The 19,241-nt window shown below is 44.2% G+C and overlaps 1 protein-coding gene across 1 annotated transcript in view; it reads right to left on the bottom strand.

Moving 5' to 3' along the window:
* Positions 1-19,241, bottom strand: part of LOC111977916 (latent-transforming growth factor beta-binding protein 1-like) — a 129,966-nt gene that overhangs the window by 35,449 nt on the left and 75,276 nt on the right. The window contains 6 exon segments of the mRNA XM_070448489.1: positions 4,341-4,460; positions 4,747-4,872; positions 6,721-6,846; positions 7,370-7,495; positions 13,171-13,257; positions 16,230-16,454. Of these exon segments, the coding sequence (XP_070304590.1) occupies positions 4,341-4,460; positions 4,747-4,872; positions 6,721-6,846; positions 7,370-7,495; positions 13,171-13,257; positions 16,230-16,454 (810 nt within the window).

Genomic DNA, 19,241 nt, shown 5'->3' with positions numbered 1-19,241 from the left:
CACCTTCCCCCCTACTCACAAGGCAGGCAATACGCTTGACCTCATCTTTACTAGATGCTGTTCTTCCACTAATCTCATTGCAACTCCCCTCCAAGTCTCCGACCACTACCTTGTATCCTTTTCCCTCTCGCTCTCATCCAACACTTCCCACACTGCCCTACTCGGATGGTATCGCGCCGTCCCAACCTTCGCTCTCTCTCCCCCGTACTCTCTCCTCTTCCATCCTATCATCTCTCTCCTCTCTGCTCAAACCTTCTCCAACCTATTCCTGATTCTGCCCCTCAACCCTCCTCTCCTCCCTTTCTGCATCCTTTGACTCTCTATGTCCCCTTCCTCCAGGCCGGCTCGGTCCTCCCCTCCTGCTCCGTGGCTCGACAACTCATTGCGAGCTCACCGAACAGGGCTCCGGGCAGCCGAGCGGAAATGGAGGAAAACTCGCCTCCCTGCGGACTGGCATCCTTTCACTCCCTCCTCTCTACATTCTTCTTCTGTCTCTGCTGCTAAAGCCAATTTCTACCACTCTAAATTCCAAGCATCTGCCTCTAACCCTAGGAAGCTCTTTGCCACCTTTCTCCTCCCTCCTGAATCCTCCTCCCCCTCCCCCCTCCTCCCTCTCTGCTGATGACTTCGTCAACCATTTTGAAAAGAAGGTCGACGACAATCCGATCCTCGTTTGCTAAGTCAATGACACCGCTGGTTCTGCTCACACTGCCCTACCCTGTGCTTTGACTCCTTTCTCCCCTCTCTCTCCAGATGAAATCTCGCGTCTTGTGACGGCCGGCCGCCCAACAACCTGCCCGCTTGACCCTATCCCCTCCTCTCTTCTCCAGACCATTTCCGGAGACCTTCTCCTTACCTCACCTCGCTCATCAACTCATCCTTGAGCTGGCTAGCTCCTTCCGTCTTCAAGAGAGCGAGAGTTGCACCCCTTCTGAAAAAAACCTACACTCGATCCCTCCGATGTCAACAACTACAGACCAGTACCCTTCTTTCTTTTCTCTCCAAAACTCTTGAACGTGCCGTCCTTGGCCAGCTCTCCTGCTATCTCTCTCAGAATGACCTTCTTGATCCAAATCAGTCAGGTTTCAAGACTAGTCATTCAACTGAGACTGCTCTTCTCTGTGTCACGGAGGCGCTCCGCACTGCTAAAGCTAACTCTCTCTCCTCTGCTCTCATCCTTCTAGACCTATCGGCTGCCTTGTAACTGTGACCATCAGATCCTCCTCTCCACCCTCTCCGAGCTGGGCATCTCCGGCCCGGCCCACGCTTGGATTGGCGTCCTACCTGACAGGTCGCTCCTACCAGGTGGCGTGGCGAGAATCTGTCTCCGCACCACGTGCTCTCACCACTGGGTCCCCCAGGGCTCTGTTCTAGGCCCTCTCCTATTCTCGCTATACACCAAGTCACTTGGCTCTGTCATATCCTCACATGTCTCTCCTATCATTGCTATGCAGACGACACACAATTAATCTTCTCCTTTCCCCCTCTGATAACCAGGTGGGTGAATCGCTCTCTGCATGTCTGCCAGACATCATCAGTGTGGATGACGGATCACCACCTCAAGCTGAACCTCGGCAGAGACGGAGCTGCTCTTCCTCCCGGGGAAGGGACAACCATTCGTTACTTCCTTCCTCCAAAACTTGAAATGCTATCGCCATACATGTTCACCAACGTGGTTCTGTCAATTAACTGTGCTGCCATGTTTGATCATATCCATTCCACTCTATTCTCCAGGTTCGGTAGCTTACCAGGAGAACAGTCTGCATGCCGCAAGGCTTCACCTGAAGACCGGATGCCGATAGATGTCTCCGAGAGGCAGGTTAATACAACCACTAGCATAAAAAAACTGTTTTATGCAAAAGCTGAAGCAACAGATGAGAACATTTAGCGCTTCCCAGAGCGGAATGTGGTTGAGGTGAAACTTCGGCCTCTCTCTGGGCTATTTCTCACACTCTATCGAGCATCTGTCTCACGTCCACTTTCGTACTACACACCTCCCTCCCAAGCAGTTGCTTAAAAGGGCACGCTCAGTCCTGAGTAAGGCTGATCCTTGGACACAAACCCGCATGTGGTCATCATTAGCAGGAAAACACCATTCTCAAAAGGTGACTACATGCAATTTATATTAAAGACGCAGTTTTTTTAGTTGAGTGAGCTACCAATTATCTACATCCACAAGACTTGAAACTCAGGTGGGACTGCCTGTTCTCTATGGTTATGGGCTATAGTATGGGTCTCTAGATACACCTATGGTGTCAATGCGTCTCTCTGGTTTTGTAAAGTGGTTGTTCCACTGGATATCATAAGGTGAATGCACCAATTTGTAAGTCGCTCTGGATAAGAGCGTCTGCTAAATGACTTAAATGTAATGTAAATGTAAATATTATGATAAATGTTTTGTTATTTATGTAACAAATGTTGGGCTATACGTTTTGATTTTTAATACATTCTAAGGCCGTATGATGCGACTCTAATTATTATTATTTTTAAGTTGTATGAAAGGCATGAGCTCTGCTTTGTTTTTTGTGCAGGCTGTACACACTTCAACAGTCTCTCATTCACAATTTGACAAGCACTTGATAATGCCTCAAATTTCCCGGCTGCATTCCCTTTGTGTGGCAATAAACCCCCTAAAAAATCCATGCCTTTTGCACCAGTGGTGCTATGCCCTTGATCTGAATATGATAATTATAATTCCCTTCTCCCCGCTGCGTGCCGAAACACCTCTCACTCACATGGCTCTCAGTCACGTGATCGGGTCTTTCTCACAGGCTACAAGTGAAGACAGACACACCGGGACGCAACAGCGTGCATCCTTATCCAATTCCGAGGTGCATATTGAAGATATTGGAAGAACTGTCCACATTTACTTTTCGTCAGCCAACAAGATGAGTAGGCCTAATGAACAGCAAAAGCACTAGCCCACGTCAATGTACTATCCCCATAGTACAAAAGTTCACCTATTCTATTCTGTGCGTAAAATAAATATTCCAAACATAGTACAGGACAGTTGTGGGATGCGATAGATTCCAAATTAATACAACCACTAGCATAAAAAAAACTGTTTTTATGCAAAGAGCCTGAAGCAACAGATGAGAACATTTAGCTTAAAATGTTGATAAACTATTAGGCTATTTCTTCACATTACAAGTGCAGCAATGCACACACGGCAGTAGTCTATAAGCACGAATGTTCCATTAGCAGGAAAACACCATTCTCAAAAGTGACTACATGCAATTATTATAAAGACGCATTTTTATGGTGAGAATTATCTTCCCCAAACTTGAAACTCAAGTGCTGCATATGTATGCCAGTTAGGCTCTAGACCCATTGTAATGCAGATTAATGCGGTAACTTTAGTTGTGATTCAAACCTTATCAAAACATAGAGGCCTATGGGCTAGGATACATGAGGTGTGCGACTACTGTATGATTTGAAAAAGTAGCAAAAAAAAACATGCAATGTTTGCCTTAAGGACGCTTTTCCCCGTGGTTCATTTTCATACCAGCCAGGTAGGCTATACTACTGTTTTAAAAAGAAGCAATGTGCTTAATATTCGGAAGATTGAGAAATAAATATAGTAGGCCTAGCATATAGAAAGCTGATTGAATCCTCCTCTTTTTAATAGAGGCCATCACTCTGTTTTCTCACGCAATTGCATAGCCTATAGAAATATTGCACAACATGAGCTCATGGGCTGTCATGAAGTGTTTGATTAGATTTTCAATTTCATTTGCATTGATGTCAGAGTGATTAGAGGGACAATAGAGTGCAGAGTACCAGGCAGTTAGTAAGTTTGGTAGGCTACTAATGACCATCGGCAGCATCAGAGCTAAATACTGATATCATCTTACTAAATACCCTGTCGGAAATACAGTCTGTGTCGCAATTCCCCTGCTTTCAGTCTGTGTGAGGGCTTTGAGAAGACAGAGAAGCAGTGAACCAGCACTGTGGCTCAGGGGTTCTGAGGAAACTCTTGGACTTCGTAGTAAAGGCGAGGAGCGTAAGAGAGATGGAGTGGGGGACGAGCCAATGCCCCAGGACAAAGCACACACCCAACAGCTTAATACTCCCCCCCCCCCCCCCACATACACACACATACATACTGTACACACAAAAGCACACACATGCACACATCTATTTTTAAACTGTACATGCCTGCACAAACACACCAGCGCACAAGACACAGAAAGATGTATTGTCAAACAAATGTTCTTTTGTTTTTTCCACAAATTGGTGGAAGGTGGAATTTGGTGGAATTTCAATTCAGAGCCAAGCCGCTCCAGTAATTTCTATACCCCTGATTATTTGTGAGAGAAGGAGAATGTCCAGTCACATACCGACACACTGTCCTCCCTGGCCCTGGAAGCCCTCTGGACACGAATCACACTCATAAGAGCCCAGCAAGTTGACGCACATGCCGGATGGACACACACCCATGTCCAGACACTCATCTATATCTGTTCGAGAGAGAGAGAGAAGAGAGAAGCGAGAGAGAGAGTGAGAGAGAGAGTAGAGAGGTGGAGGGAAAGGAAGAGAGAGGCAAGGAGAGAGGCAAGCACTGAATCAACACCACAAAAGGCCAATGATTTAAGTGTGGGCGATGTGTAAGTCGGTTATATGCATAGCATGTTGTTTATATGTCAGAACAACCATGGTCTTGTCTTACCATGAACCCCCCTCTAATTCTCCTGCCCCTAAAGCTCTCCAAATAGAACCCAAATCGTTGAAGGGCACTTCCTATACCTTCACACTGGCCTGTTGGGCTCATCCTGTAGCCGCTGTCACAGTGCCGACAGATGAAGGAACCCACACTGTTGACACAAAAGCCATCCTCAGGACAAGCGTGGGAGTTCAGACACTCGTTTAAATCTGAGCGAGGGATACAGAGAGGAAGAGGAGGGGAGAGAGAGGGAGGGAGGGAGGGAGGGAAAGACAGGGGTGGGAGCGAGAAGGAGAAATTTGAGGATAGCATTTTGGCTCCAACAAAGATACTCAATCTTTCAAGAATAATCATTCCTTTCTTGGTACTCACCCAAACCCATTAAGAACATAAGCATAATCCCCAAAACCCTGAAGAAATGTGATGGGGTACAAATTATTTTAGTGCTGTGTCATTTCTGTTTTACAAACATGTCAGACATTACTCTGTCCAATATCAACAAGGGCAGCGGAAGTTCAGGCTAAAGTGATGGTCTATGTACCCCAGTCTGAATGCGATATCCATCCATCTAAACGATTTGGACAGTCTGGCATTACAGCGGACTAGAAGAGTAGCTCATGACGCTCTTTCCTTGACTTTAACTGAATAACATGGACATTGCTGATTCATGCCAGGACTGTCTCTGCTTCATGCCCTCCCAGCCCCCTAAAATGGACCAAAGCCAGCTTAAGGTGACATAAACTTCCTCTGAGGGCCCTGGGCGGGACTTCCTGTGGGACATTACAAAAGACAGAACCAACAAGGAAGGAAACAGGGACTCTAGGGGACTCTAAAACCAAACATCCCCCCCCCCCACCTTGAAGTAGAGAGTGTAAATGCATGACTCAGCAAAACGACGACAGGCAAGAAACAGACTGGACATGGAGTGCAAACTTTCCTTTGGTTTTAACTTGTCATGTAGTGTTGCCTCTGGTTAAGTAAGTGTTTTCAACGTATTTTTATACTGAACAAAAATATAAACGCAACATGCAACAATTTCAAAGATGTTACAGTTCATATAAGGAAATCAGTCAATTGAAATATATATTCACTAGGCCCTAATCTATGGATTTCACATGACTGGGCAGGAGTGCAACATGGGTGGTGGGTGGGCTCCCACCACCCACTTGGCAGCCAGGCCCACCCACTGGGGAGCCAGGCCAAGTCAATCAGAATGACTTTTTCCTACAAAAGGGCTTTATTACAGACAGACATATGCTGTTTAATCAACTTCTTGATATGCCACACCTGTCAGGTGGATGGATTATATTGGCAAAGGAGAAATGCTCACTAACAGGGATATAAACAAATTTAACCACAACATTTTAGAGAAATAAGCTTTTTGTGTGTGTATGAAACATTTCAGGGATTTTTTTATTTCAGCTCATGAAACATGGGACCAACACTTTACATGTTGCGTTTATATTTTTCTCCAGTATAGTCTCGTTTTCATCATTGGATTCAAGTATAACCAGTCACTCAATGTTCCATCCGTCTATTGAAGATTTAGGGCTGTTGTCCTCTAAGTTGCCAGTTTTTGCGCTCTTCTTAATAATAGATCAAGTACTCATATCCACATAGAAATCCCTGGCAAACAGTGATAAATTCTATCCTCATATTTCCCTTTCAGACGTTTGACTGTTACAGTACAGTTATGGGGAAATAATCATTGGCTTTATGCCTCCGCAAACCTAATTTTGTGTCATTTTGTGGAAGAGAAAATCTGTGTAGAAACACCAGAAACCACCTAATGACAGTGTTCACAGTATTTATATCCCGGGATGGGGAGGACGTCCTAATGGGCCGCGCTGTGGTCATCTCCTAAAATGCAGCCTCTATCTCCACGGGGAGGGGGGATAATGCCAATGGGGAACTATACTGGAGACAACTGGGGAAATGACTAGGGATTTCAACAAAAATGAAAACACCCAAACGGCTATCCAAATGTGTGCTGCTGCGGTGCACAACACGTATTGAATCTCAGGGAGTGTGGTGGTATGTGTGTGAAATGACTTTACCAATGCAACTGGTTCCCTCCTCGTCTGTCATGAAGCCTGGTTGGCACACACACAGGAAGCTGCCGGGAGTGTTCTTGCAGCGTCCGTTGGAGCACAGTGATGCAGACTCCAGGCATTCATCAACATCTGTCCACCGATGTAGCAAGGCAGGAGTCACGGGATGGAACATGGGTCAACTTGTTTAGAGACATACTGACATACTAATGTAAGTGGATTAAAGCATTATGAGTATAGACGGTGTTTATTTCAAACCACCACTGTACCAAAACGGTACCTAAATGATTATTCTACAGTATCTACAACATTCACACATAACTATTCATACATCAACAGAGGCCTCCAAAATGCTGAAAGGCTAGTTAAATCATTATATATCACAAGTATATTCAGAGACGCTTATAAGACACGGGTAGGCCGTCATTGTAGGCTGTCATTGTAAATAAGAATTTGTTCTTAACTGACTTGCCTAGTTAAATAAAGGTTAAATAAAATCAAAAAATATTCCCATTTACTGATGTAATTAAATTAAATATATGTTCTGGGGCAAATGTGAAGAGTGAAAACCTAATCCAATCAGACCAAATGACAAAAAGAGTCCATTCCCATTGATCTGATAAATGGACGTGACCTTTGACGTCTTGTTTCTTACCCACACAGGTGGTGTGTGTCTCATCCATCTGGTAGCCGTCGTTACAGATGCAGGTATAACCCTCCACAGTGTTGTAGCAGATCCCCTGGCCACAGATGTGAGGGTTGACCTGGCACTCATCCACCTCTGGCCGAGAGCGAGAGACAGAGAGAGAGAGAAAGAGAGAGAAAGAGAGAGAGAGAGAAAGAGAGAGAGAAAGAGAGAGAGAGAGAAAGAGAGAAAGAGAGAGAGAGAGAAAGAGAGAGAGAAAGAGACAGAGAGAGAGAGAAAGAGAGAGAAAGAGAGAGAGACCCAAATAGCAGGATTTTGAGTATGCATGCTGAACACAATCATGGAGGAAACCTCATGCTACTCTTCAAATATTAAATACATAAATACTGTTTCTATATGCGCAGCATAAACAAATATTTTCCATTCCTGCAAATGGCCTTTCCTCTCCCTAGCCGATATTGTCATCAACTTCCCATTCATGGCTGCAAATGTGTTTCTGTATGACAAATATTGGCAAAGATTCAGCACGCTCAACCAACAACTGCTGATAAGCCAATGCTGATTAGCTTGGAAACCCCCTCTGACTTTAAATCTCGTAAGGTTCTTGAGCTGACGAACTTAAAGACATGCTCCGGAACGTTGCATTTTTTAAACCTCACGCTTTGGGCTGGATGTGTCAATGTTTAGTTCATACATGTATAATCTATGAGCAGAATTACTGTCTTACCTCAATTAGCCGCAAAATTCCTAGTTTGATAGGAACTGTTTCCTAGAAGTTGTGTGGGGCCATTTCCCCTACATTTTCCCCCACGTGGCCCAGCCCCCTAGCAATTCGAGTTCCAGCCAATGAGCTTCAGCCCCTCCCCATTTGAGTGACAGCTAGCAAGATGCACACACATCAGAGCGAGAGAGCGCAATGATGTGGTGTACATATCTGCACGTGACATAATATGCAATTTGTGTGGACCACTTTTGGCTTGTGAGCGCTACTTTCAGAACTACTAGCTAAAAAGTATACAAAAGTACCAGAGAATCTCTTTAAATGTGCAGAGTATTCACTCAAAAATGTATATGTTAGGCATATTTGGGTCCAAGATACTAACCTTGACATTCTTGTACTCTCTGAAACTTGGTTAAAACAATGTATAGCTGAACACCGCAGCTCAATCAGGTGTAAGAATACCGACTGCACAGTAGCAGCTCACTTTGTTGAAGCTAAACATCCTATCTCCTCCCTCAAATACACAGGTATCGAGCATGTTACTCTATCAAGGAGAGGTAACATCGAGACCAGTTGCAGGCTCCTCAGAGGAGGAAAGGGAGGACCATCCTCCTCAGTTACTTTCATAAAAAGAAAAATTGTAAAACATTGGAAAAAGTTATCCTTATTAGATGAAACTATACTAAATATAATCACGTCACCAAATAATTGATTAAAACACACTATTTAGCAAATAAGGTCTACAGTAGCCTCAACAGCACTCTGTAGGGTAGCACCATGGTGTAGCCGGAGGACAGCTAGCTTCCGTTCGCCTCTGGGTACAATGACTTCAATACAAAACCTAGGAGGCTCTTGGTTCTCACCCTCTTCCATAGACTGACTTACACAGTAATTATGACTACTCCCGAAGGACGTCCTCCAACCTATCAGAGCTCTTGCAGCATTAACTGACATGTTGTCCACCCAATCAAAGGATCAGAGAATGAATCTGGTACTGAAAGCATAAGCTACAGCTAGCTAGTACTGCAATGCATAAAATGTGATGAGTAGTTGACTCAAAGAGAGAGAAAGACAGTAGTTCAACAGTTTTTAACAAATTCATTTCTTCCACAATGAAGGAGAAGCAAGAGAGAGAGAGACGAGATAGTGAAAACAAGAGGAGAAGAGAGAGAGAGAGAGAGAGAGAAGAGAGGAGAGAGGAAGAGAAGAAGAGAGAGAGAGAGAGAGAGAGACGGAAGGAGCAGGGAGAGAGAGAGAGAGAGAGAGAGAGAGAGAGATGCAAATGCAGCTAGCTAGATTTAGCCTACTGAAACACACTGCTGAAACAGAGGGATGCTATGTTAGCTAGCTGGCTATGACTTTCCAACACAGCACTGGAACTCTGTCAAGGTAAGCTTTTGGTTTTACTAATTTATTGCCACAGGGGCCCGCCGGTGTAACTGCTTACTACTGTACACTGTAACATTACTGCATGATTGTAGCAGGTTTACAAACGCGTAAGTTCTATTAGCTATGCTGATTATGACGTTACTATAGCTAATATGGTGACAACAATGTAGGCTGTGTGTAGTGGTTTGGCTTGGAAAGTTTTTTTTGCCTGGCCACATACAGCTGATGGGTTGTGCATTGAAGTCCACACGCAAGGGAAGAGGTGAAAGGAGGTGAAAGGAGGAGAGCTCATAGATGCGAGAAATAATACAACGTGGCTGCTATGAAACTGAACTGTGTCTACGCGTGATCAGGGGTGTATTTATTCCACTGAAAAATGTTTCGCAAACGTGAAAAAATGGGGATAAACATACCCGAATTTGTCCAACAGAAACTCTTGTTTGCAACTGTTGGACTAATGATTCCACTCTATATCAGCTAGATGCAGGCGATAATGTGCAAGGCAGTATTGAGTGTCACTGTCTGTCCATGTGTCACTGTCTGTCACCTCAAATTTGTCTTTCGACGCACCTACGTTGTAAACTGTCATTCATAGGCTAGGTTGTAGCAACCTCATGATGGGTATAGGGAAAATTTGAGTATCATGTAGTTGCCTAAACCTGTCGCTGTTACATTGAACTGGGTGAATGGAATAAGAATGATAGGCATCCAATATGCTGTAATAGAAATAAGGCCATGCTCATGAAAAAAATAATAATAATCGTACTCCCTCATCTTTTAAACGGCACCGACCGCCACTGATCGGGACCCTACTACTACAGAGGGAGGCCTAATGGATCTCCTATCTAAAAACACTGACTCCTAGTGGTCTATTTTTCAATGTTCTTATTTTTCTATTTTATTTATGTATTTATAAATGTTTTACTTCAGTTTATTTTGTAAATAGTTTCCTCTTAAGGAATGGACCCTTTAAAAAAAAAATCGCCTAAAATTACATACCCAAATCTAACTGCCTGTAGCTCAGGACCTGAAGCAAGGACATGCATATTCTTGATACCATTTGAAAGGAAACACTTTGCAGATTGTGGCAATGTGAAATTTATGTAGGAGAATATATATATTTTTTTAATCATCTTTGAAATGCAAAAGAAAGGCCACAATGTAATATTCCACTTTAGGCTCTATTTAGATTTTGGCCACTAGATGGCAGCATTGCATGTGCAAAGTTTTAGACTGATCCAAAGAATCATTGTATTTCTGTTCAAAATGTTGTATCAACTCTGCCCAAATGTGCCTAATTGGTTTATTAATACATTTTCAAGTTCAAAACTGTGCACTCTCCCCAAACAATAGCATAGTATTATTTCACTGTAATAGCTACTGTAAATTGGACAGTGCAGTTAGATTAACAAGAATTGAAGCTTTCTTCCCATATCAGATATGTCTATGTCCTGGGAAATGTTCTTGTTACTAACATGCTAATCATATTAGCGCACGTTAGCTCAACCGTCCCGTGGGGGGGCACCGATCTCGCAGAGGTTAACGCTTCTTAAAAAAGGCATTGTCGGTTATAGGCTTGTAAGTAAGCATTTCACTGTAACGTCTACACCTATTGTATTCGGCGCATGTGACAAATACAAGTTGATTTGATTTGATTTAAAAGTGTTGATTGGGGACCTCTTTGCTGTGGAATGTGATTGTTTTTCATGTGCTTTATTTATTTTTTTGTATTCTCTTTGTATTTTGTATTTTCTGGTGTATTACCTATGTGGAATTTGTAATTGTAAGATGCAAAACAGATCTTGGTCTCAATGGGACTCCCTGTTAAAATAAAGGTAAAATCCAAAAACCTACTCACTAGGTGCATCAATCGGTCTACTCAGTCTCGACAAGAGGTCAGCTGTGGGAAATTGCCTTACATAACACAGTGGAAAAGTAGGGAATAAAGTAAATCATAGTGTCTAATTCCCATCAAAAGGCACCAATATGCAGACATATTACAGAAGTGGGCCACTGGACATATAGTTCCAGAGACTTAAGGACTCCGTCATATAAGCCCAAACTGCACAACTGTCCAATCACAGTGACTGAACGGTTTGCCGTTTCAGAACGATGAGAAGAAGAGGAAATTAAAGGGGTATTAAATTAGTGGTGATATATTATGAATATAGTACTTAAGAATTACAGTGTTACTGAGGAAATGGTAGTCAAAATGTCAGCAAGCTCCAGATCACATTAACAATACATTACGCATCCCTGATGTATGCGATTATTAATGGCTGGGCTTCTTCAAAGCTCAGCAGGCCAGTATGGTGGAATTACAGAGAATGTAAGTATTACTGTACAAATTTCAATAGGCTGAGGTTTTATTGCTCAAATATGCTACAGTGGCATCTCCTCAGAAATACAGTTACATTAAATTACTGTTGTGTTTTATATAGGATTTAGGGAAGACATCAGCCAACCAGAGGAGGATGGCCTCCTGCTCTAGAGTCTGCTTCCTGTCAAGGTTTCTCCCCAACTAAGGAGATTTCCCTCATCCGTTCGGTCAAGCGTTATATTTTAGCACTTTGTTACAAATGTATTTGTAAAATGCACAATCATTTGATTGACTGATTGATTGATTGGTTGATTGAGCTACAGAATGATTAGCGAGTGTAGTTGCTTTACATCTTAAAGAGCATCTCCGCCATGTTACAATCAAACTATTGTTGTTTTGTAGAGGATGTACTTCAAAAAGAAACGTCATGTTGAGAATGATTAGCAAGCGTTGAGGCACAGAGACCAGAGTCTAATCACAGTAAGGATGACAGGATGATTTTTAAAAAAGAGAGACGCAATTATGCATCACAGTTTACCGAGTATCTGTCATCAGGTGGCTTAATTGGTGTGGCTTCTTAATTTGGTGTCACCTTTCCGGGACACCAGGACGTAAAACGCTGAGATGAGAGCGGTCTGGGTGCTTGGATGTCCGCCTAGCAAATATAACTCCAAATACCCCAGCGGCCCCCTGATTGGTCCAGGTGCTTTTTGTGGGCCTGGAACCAGATAGTCCCATTCCCTTCCCTCCACACTTGTCTCCGTGCCGACACTATCTCTATTCTACTGCTCTGAAAAGTCCCCCCTCTTCCTCGCCCAGGGTATCAAAACAGGTGCGTTTCACACAAGTGGTTACCTAGCGATGGCACAAATCACTGGCCTCACTGGCCTTTCCCTTCCGATTCAAATAACCACAGCAACAACATCTAAAATGGGAGTCTCTCAAATAAAACAACACAGGACCCAAATACATTTCTCTAAGGGTCAGGACAGAAAGAAACAGTTGCTCTGCATTTTCATTGGAGTGATTTGAAGCCTTTATGAGGATGTTGCTAGAAAGTGGAGAGAGAGACTTCATGTTGCCATGGCCCCTCAACAGCAACACAGGATTCCTAAATATAGAAGAAGCCCAAAATACAACAGGGTAAAACCCCAAGGACAAAGAGAGGAGGTTCGGAAGAGTTAGAAAGTGCCATGGTCCCAGTCTGCGTGCCTCTATTCATTCATGATTTTTACACAATCAGCTTGGGATAGCTTAGATAGAGTTTGTAGCAGGGATAGTAGTTACTAACCGTTCAGCAGCACATTGACCAGTCGACTAAACTGTGTCCAGATGTCACGGTGTTACTGTGTGTCACTGTATGCCACTGTGGGCTCTTACCTGCTGACTGAGTCGGGGCGATGTCCTGGCCAGCGTTGGAGGGGAGGATCAGGGCTGGAGCAGGGGGGGACGTTTTCTCCACAACCTCTGCGAGACCAGGACAGATAGAGCCATGGGAGAGAACAGCGCAGTCAGACTTCCCGTGGTCTTTAAAAGGAGTGTTTCAATGTTGAGTTATTGTCATGAAACTGTAACACGGAGCACTGCAGAAATCAACAATCCCAGCGGACAGAGATAAATCACTCTTCACCGTCAAGTGCTGAGCTGACAGTTGTTTAAAGATTTGTCCAGCTTGGATACATATTGAACCCTCTATACAACAATTGAAACCTTGAGTTTCAATTAAGATAATCCTAAACTAGAGCCTGGAGAACACCAATCATAAATGGCAGGTGCTCTTTCCACGATGACGATTAGACCTGTCACAAGGGAAAGAACATAATATATTTTTCAAACCAACCCATTTTCATTTGTCTTCTTTCAGGTAAAATTGACGGAGAAGCCCCAGTGGAGACACACTTATATAGTGTACAGTACAGTGCCAAAACAACCGTCATAATGAAATAACTTCCACACTTTGCCCTGTGAGGGTGGGCACCAGCCCAGTGAGACTGAAATAGCAGCAGAGAGAGTAGAGGGGAAGGGAATGGATGAGACACCTGGGTAGGCCGGCTCCATCCTCATGGTAGAGACACCGGGAGAGAGTTGTGGCTGGCCAGCCTCGACCTCAACTACTGGCCTACTACTAGTAGCCTCCAGAATAACCAGCTCCTTGAAGGACAAAACACAAGACAAACACAATATGGACCTCAGCGTCAATGGACTGATCCGTATAGACATCTGAGGTTTCAGTGAGCAAGCGCCGCTCATGCACCGCTGTCATGCGTGAGCTCGTCCTATAGGCCGCTCGGCAGTAAACTAATTACAGATCAGCTTGCATGGCAGCTGAAGGAAGGAAAGTGCTTGAAATGATTGTAGAGCAAGATGGTGGGAAGCGAAACATTTGTTGTCATTGAGTGGACAGGGTCTATTGAATGCCCAAGTCAGTTGTGTGTGGACTCCAACTTGACTTCAGCTTTTTAGACACTTGGAGTTTCTCAGAGTGCATTGCGCAACAGTGTTCACTTACTCCACCCTTGTCAAAGTGCTTTTAAAGAGTTTCAAGCAGCTGAGTCTACTTTACCGCTGAAAGAACCAAGACCAGATCATGTAAAAGAGAGCTTCTATATTTACATAATTCAATAGTCATAATACAATACTAAATCCATTACAGAAAGGTTTCCGGACTGTTCAGTATTTGAGGCTCTTAGGCTGCATTTAAACATGCAGCCCGATTCTGACCAGTTGCTCAATTATTGGCAAAAGAGCTGATCTGATTGGTCAACTGACCAATTTGTGGGAAAAGATCAGAATTGGGCTGCCTGAGTAAACGCAGCCTTACAGTATGAGGCTGGACAAAAGCGCAAAGAGCAAAGTCTTACCAGCTGGGAATGGCATTGACATAGATGTTCCACTGTGAATGCTTTAATTAAGTGCGCTTAGGCTGAAAGCATGGAGCATTGATTGGCTCAAAGTCATGCAGTGGTGATGCTGACTTCATGCAGAGGTGATGCTGCAGGCTGCTTCTGCAGGTCGCTGCCATAGAGGCTGAAGGATGAATACTTCGTGTTGCATGCAAGAAATCGTATTTCTTTTCCGTAGTTTTTTGCAGAAGAAACCCAACCTACCTGCTCAGGTGCATCTGTGGCAACTGGCCATGAAGATAAAATAAAAACAACACAAAGAAAGAGTGAGTTCCAAAAAGAGTGGGACCGTTTGAAAGCACAAGGCTGGATATACCTGCCCTTGACTACCAAGGTTTGTCAGAGGCAAGTACATCATTTAATTGTATTTTTAGGACAACATTCACATTATAGTTCTCCATTAAATATAGTCAGGCTTTTGAATACATCAATAAACCCGGCTGGGGCCGGAGAGGATCAATGATTTGCAATCCATAAGACTGTCACCTTCCCAGGTACTTTAGGCTGTTCATGACCGCATCAACATGTGATATTTTTCATGGACAACGTACAAATGGTAATCAGTAACAAGGGTGTTCCACTAACACCTTATTTTAAACACTGGCCAAATGACATGTCATAACTCAACCCTCTTGCATTTTTACGGAGGTCGTAAAAATATCACAGCCACTTGTGTCATGCAAACACTAATCAACAAAGGTTTGGGCAGTGACTTTCTCCTCTTATTGCTTGTCTGAGTCTGTCCTCTACATTGGATCCTCTGTGCTCAAGAGAGGTTTTAGCTGTAGTTTGCATAAGTCTGTGCACTCTACCGCTAGCCAAGTTTCTCTTTCCCTCACCGGCCGCCAAGCATGTCCTGAACAATAAAAGAGAGGAACTCCATCTCTCCTCTCAGAATCCAGCGGTTTGAGTGGTGAGGGCAAGCCAAAGCATGTGAATCCTCATCATCCTATCTAGGGTGGAACTGAATTGGTGTCTGGGTGAGAGACGTTTTTAAAGACCCCCACACACTCACGCATACAAGTCGGTTCTGTCTTTTGTTTCACTTATGTGCTGCCTTTTGTTGAAGGGTGGATTACGAAAAAAAGTGCGCTGGCACTGAAGGCACACGATATTCCACATATCAAAACAGGACAGCATAGTGAAGAGACAAAAGCATGGCCCCAGGGCCCATGTGTTACAGTCTATGATGCCAAACTCCACAGAGCACTCTACATGAATTCTAAAAGACCAAGCAACTCCCATCTATGAGTCACACTGAGTCCCAGCTCAATGCTCAACCCAATGTTCTGTCTCTGTCTTTCTGGAGTACATTAGTAAAGATGGCTGCTCTTCTACTGGTGCTTGCTGTGTGATGTTGACTCAGCTGGTACAGAGGGAATTGTGTGAGGTTGACTCACCTGGTATAGAGGGAATTGTGTGAGGTTGACTCACCTGGTATAGAGGGAATTGTGTGATGTTGACTCACCTGGAATAGAGGGAATTGTGTGATGTTGACTCCCCTGGTGTAGAGGGAATTGTGTGAAGTTGACTCACCTGGAATAGAGGGAAGCTGTCTCTCAGTGAAGCTCAAGGCCTCCACTGGTTTCTCGGGTGTCGGGAAGGGCAGAGGTGGGGCCACAGGCTCTTGGTGGGTGATCATTGGCTTGTTGATGGTCTCAGGTTGGCTGGGAAGTTTGGGTAGTTGATTGGGTGGTTTGGGCTTGTAAGAGCCCGTGACAGTGTAGCCCATCCCACCAGGGCATATCTCCTTGAATTTAGCTAAAAATGTTAAAAGAAAAATAAGTACATCTATTCTTTACGCAAGAAAAAAAACACATCAGAAACCGCTTCCGTCCCAAAAAACTGAGATCGAAATGGCCACATGAAAAATATTTACTTCGCATAATTCATAGCTATATGACTAATTTGATTGACATTTTATTTTATGTAACTCATATGTAAAGTACAATAAGTTAGGTTTTTGTTGAAGCAGATTCACCACGTGTATATAATTCTCTGAGTTCTTTCCGAGCTCCACATACAGTGCATTGGGAAAGTATTCAGATCCCTTGACTTTTTCCACATTTTGTTACGTTACAGCCTTATTCTAAAATGGATTAAATAAAAAAAAATCCTCATCCATCTACACACGATACCCAATAATGACAAAGTGAAAACAGGTTTATAGACATTTTAGCAAATGTATTACAAATAAAAAAGTATTCAGACCCTTTGCTATGTGACTCGAAATTGATCTCAGGTGCATCCTGTTACCATTGATCATCCTTTAAATGTTTCTACAACTTGATTGGAATCCACCTGTGTTAAATGCAATTGATTGGACATGATTTGGAAAGTCACACACCTGTCTATATAAGGTCCCACAGTTGACAGAGAATGTCATAGCAAAAACCAAGCCATGAGGTTGAAAGAATTGTCCGTAGACCTCCGAGACAGGATTGTGTCGAGGCACAGATTTGGGGAAGGGTGCCAAAAAATGTCTGCAGCATTGAGGTCCCAAGAACACAGTGGCCTCCATCATTCTTAAATGTATGAAGTTTGGAACCACCAATACTCTCACTAGAGCTGGCCGCCCGGCCAAACTGAGCAATCGGGAGAGAAGGGCCTTGGTCGGGGAGGTGACCAAGATCCCGATGGTCAATATAACAGAGCTCCAGAGTTCCTCTGTGGAGATGGGAGAACTTTCCAGAAGGACAACCATCTCTGCAGCACTCCACCAATCAGGCCTTTATGGTAAAGTGGCCAGACGGAAGCCATTCCTCAGTAAAAGGCACATGACAGCCCGCTTGGAGTTTGCCAAAAGGCACCTAAAGACTTTCAGACCATGAGAAACAAGATTCTCTGGTCTGATGAAACCAAGATTGAACTCTTTGGCCTGAATGCAAAGCATCACGTCTGGAGGAAACCGGGCACCATCCCTAATGTGAAGCATGGTGGTGGCAGCATCATGCTGTGGGGATGTTTTTCAGCGGCAGGGACTGGGAGACTAGTCAGGATCGAGGGAAAGATGAACGGACCAAAGTACATAGAGTACATAAAACCTTCTCCAGAGAGCTCAGGACCTTCCAAGGACCTTCACCTTCCAAGAGGACAACGACCCTAAGCACACAGCCAAGACAACACAAGAGTGGCTTCAGGACAAGTCTCTGAATGTTCTTGAGTGGCCTAGCCAGAGTCCAGCCAATTGCAGTTAAACCACTACATTGATAGTGAAACAAATACATCAGATCAAACAGTAACTAATCCAGCTACCTTGTTAAACATTCCAACAAACAAAGAAAAACACATTGAAAGAGATACCTTAAAAAACGCTGCACTTCACATCAAGGTTAGTCCTGAAATGAATACACTAATCCTATATGTCTACTCAAGTTTATTTCCTGATTAAGGAGCACAAGTCTATCATTTACTCTTATAACAGCTCTTAATCTCACCCACAGAGATGTTCTCACATGGGGAAAAATGGGCCCCGTTACAAGATATCATCCTCTAACTCTACCACCCACACTCTCCATAACAACCTACTGTACCAAACTGCAAACCTGGAGGATCTGGCAACCAAAGGAATCTGGCAACCCAGATTAATTTGACTAGTGTTGTTAATTAGGCCAAACGAGGTCATTTACTAATGTCTCTCGGAGCCCAGACAGACAATACAGGCACAGACGAAGAAAAGGGTTAGACTTGTTCCCAGATAAACTCCCAGGTTTAATGGAATGTTTGGCTCAACGTCATAAATGAAATAAGACAGACCTTTTTGAGTGGAAGTGTGAGGACTCAGCGAACAGCTTCTATCTATTTAGTGTGGCTGTGGTCCACATGATCTGCAGGTGTCTGCTATTGTATCACCAAGGCGAACACTGACCATAATACCCGTACAGATTGCACTGACAGAGGGGGAGCCGTGGTGGAGTAAGGGGAGACAGTGGGAGTGTGGTGGTGGTGGTGGAGTAAGGGGAGACAGTGGGAGTGTGGTGGTGGTGGTGGAGTAAGGGGAGACAGTGGAGTGTAGTGGTGGTGGTGGTGGAGTAAGGGGAGACAGGTGAGTGTGGTGGTGGTGGTGGAGTAACGGGGAGACAGTGGAGGTGTGGTGGTGGTGTGGGAGTAAGGGAGACAGTGGGAGTGTGGTGGTGGTGGTGGAGTAAGGGGAGACGTAAGTGGAGTGTGGGTGTAGGGGTTGGGTGGTGGGAGTAAGGGGAGACAGTGGGAGTGTGGTGGTGGTGGTGGAGTTAAGGGAGACAGTGGGAGTGTGGTGTGGTGGTGTGAGAGTAAGGGGAGACAGTGGAGTGTGGTGGTGGTGGTGGAGTAAGGGGAGACAGGTGGGAGTTGTGGTGGGTGGTGGGTAGTAAGGGGACAGTGGAGTGTGGTGGTGGTGGTGGAGTAAGGGAGAGACAGTGGAGTGTTGGTGGTGGTGGTATGGGAGTAAGGGGAGACAGTGGGAGTAGTGGTGTGGTGGTGGACGTAAGGGGAGACCAGTGGGAGTGTGGTAGTGTGGAGTAAGGGGAGACAAGTGGGAGTGTTGTAGTGGTGTGGAGTTGTAAGAGA

Source organism: Salvelinus sp. IW2-2015, linkage group LG18 (assembly GCF_002910315.2).
Source record: "Salvelinus sp. IW2-2015 linkage group LG18, ASM291031v2, whole genome shotgun sequence".
In the NCBI taxonomy this organism is placed as follows: domain Eukaryota; kingdom Metazoa; phylum Chordata; class Actinopteri; order Salmoniformes; family Salmonidae; genus Salvelinus; species Salvelinus sp. IW2-2015.
The sequence above is the reverse complement of the archived record's forward strand: the minus strand, read 5'-3'. Positions and strand labels throughout refer to the sequence as shown.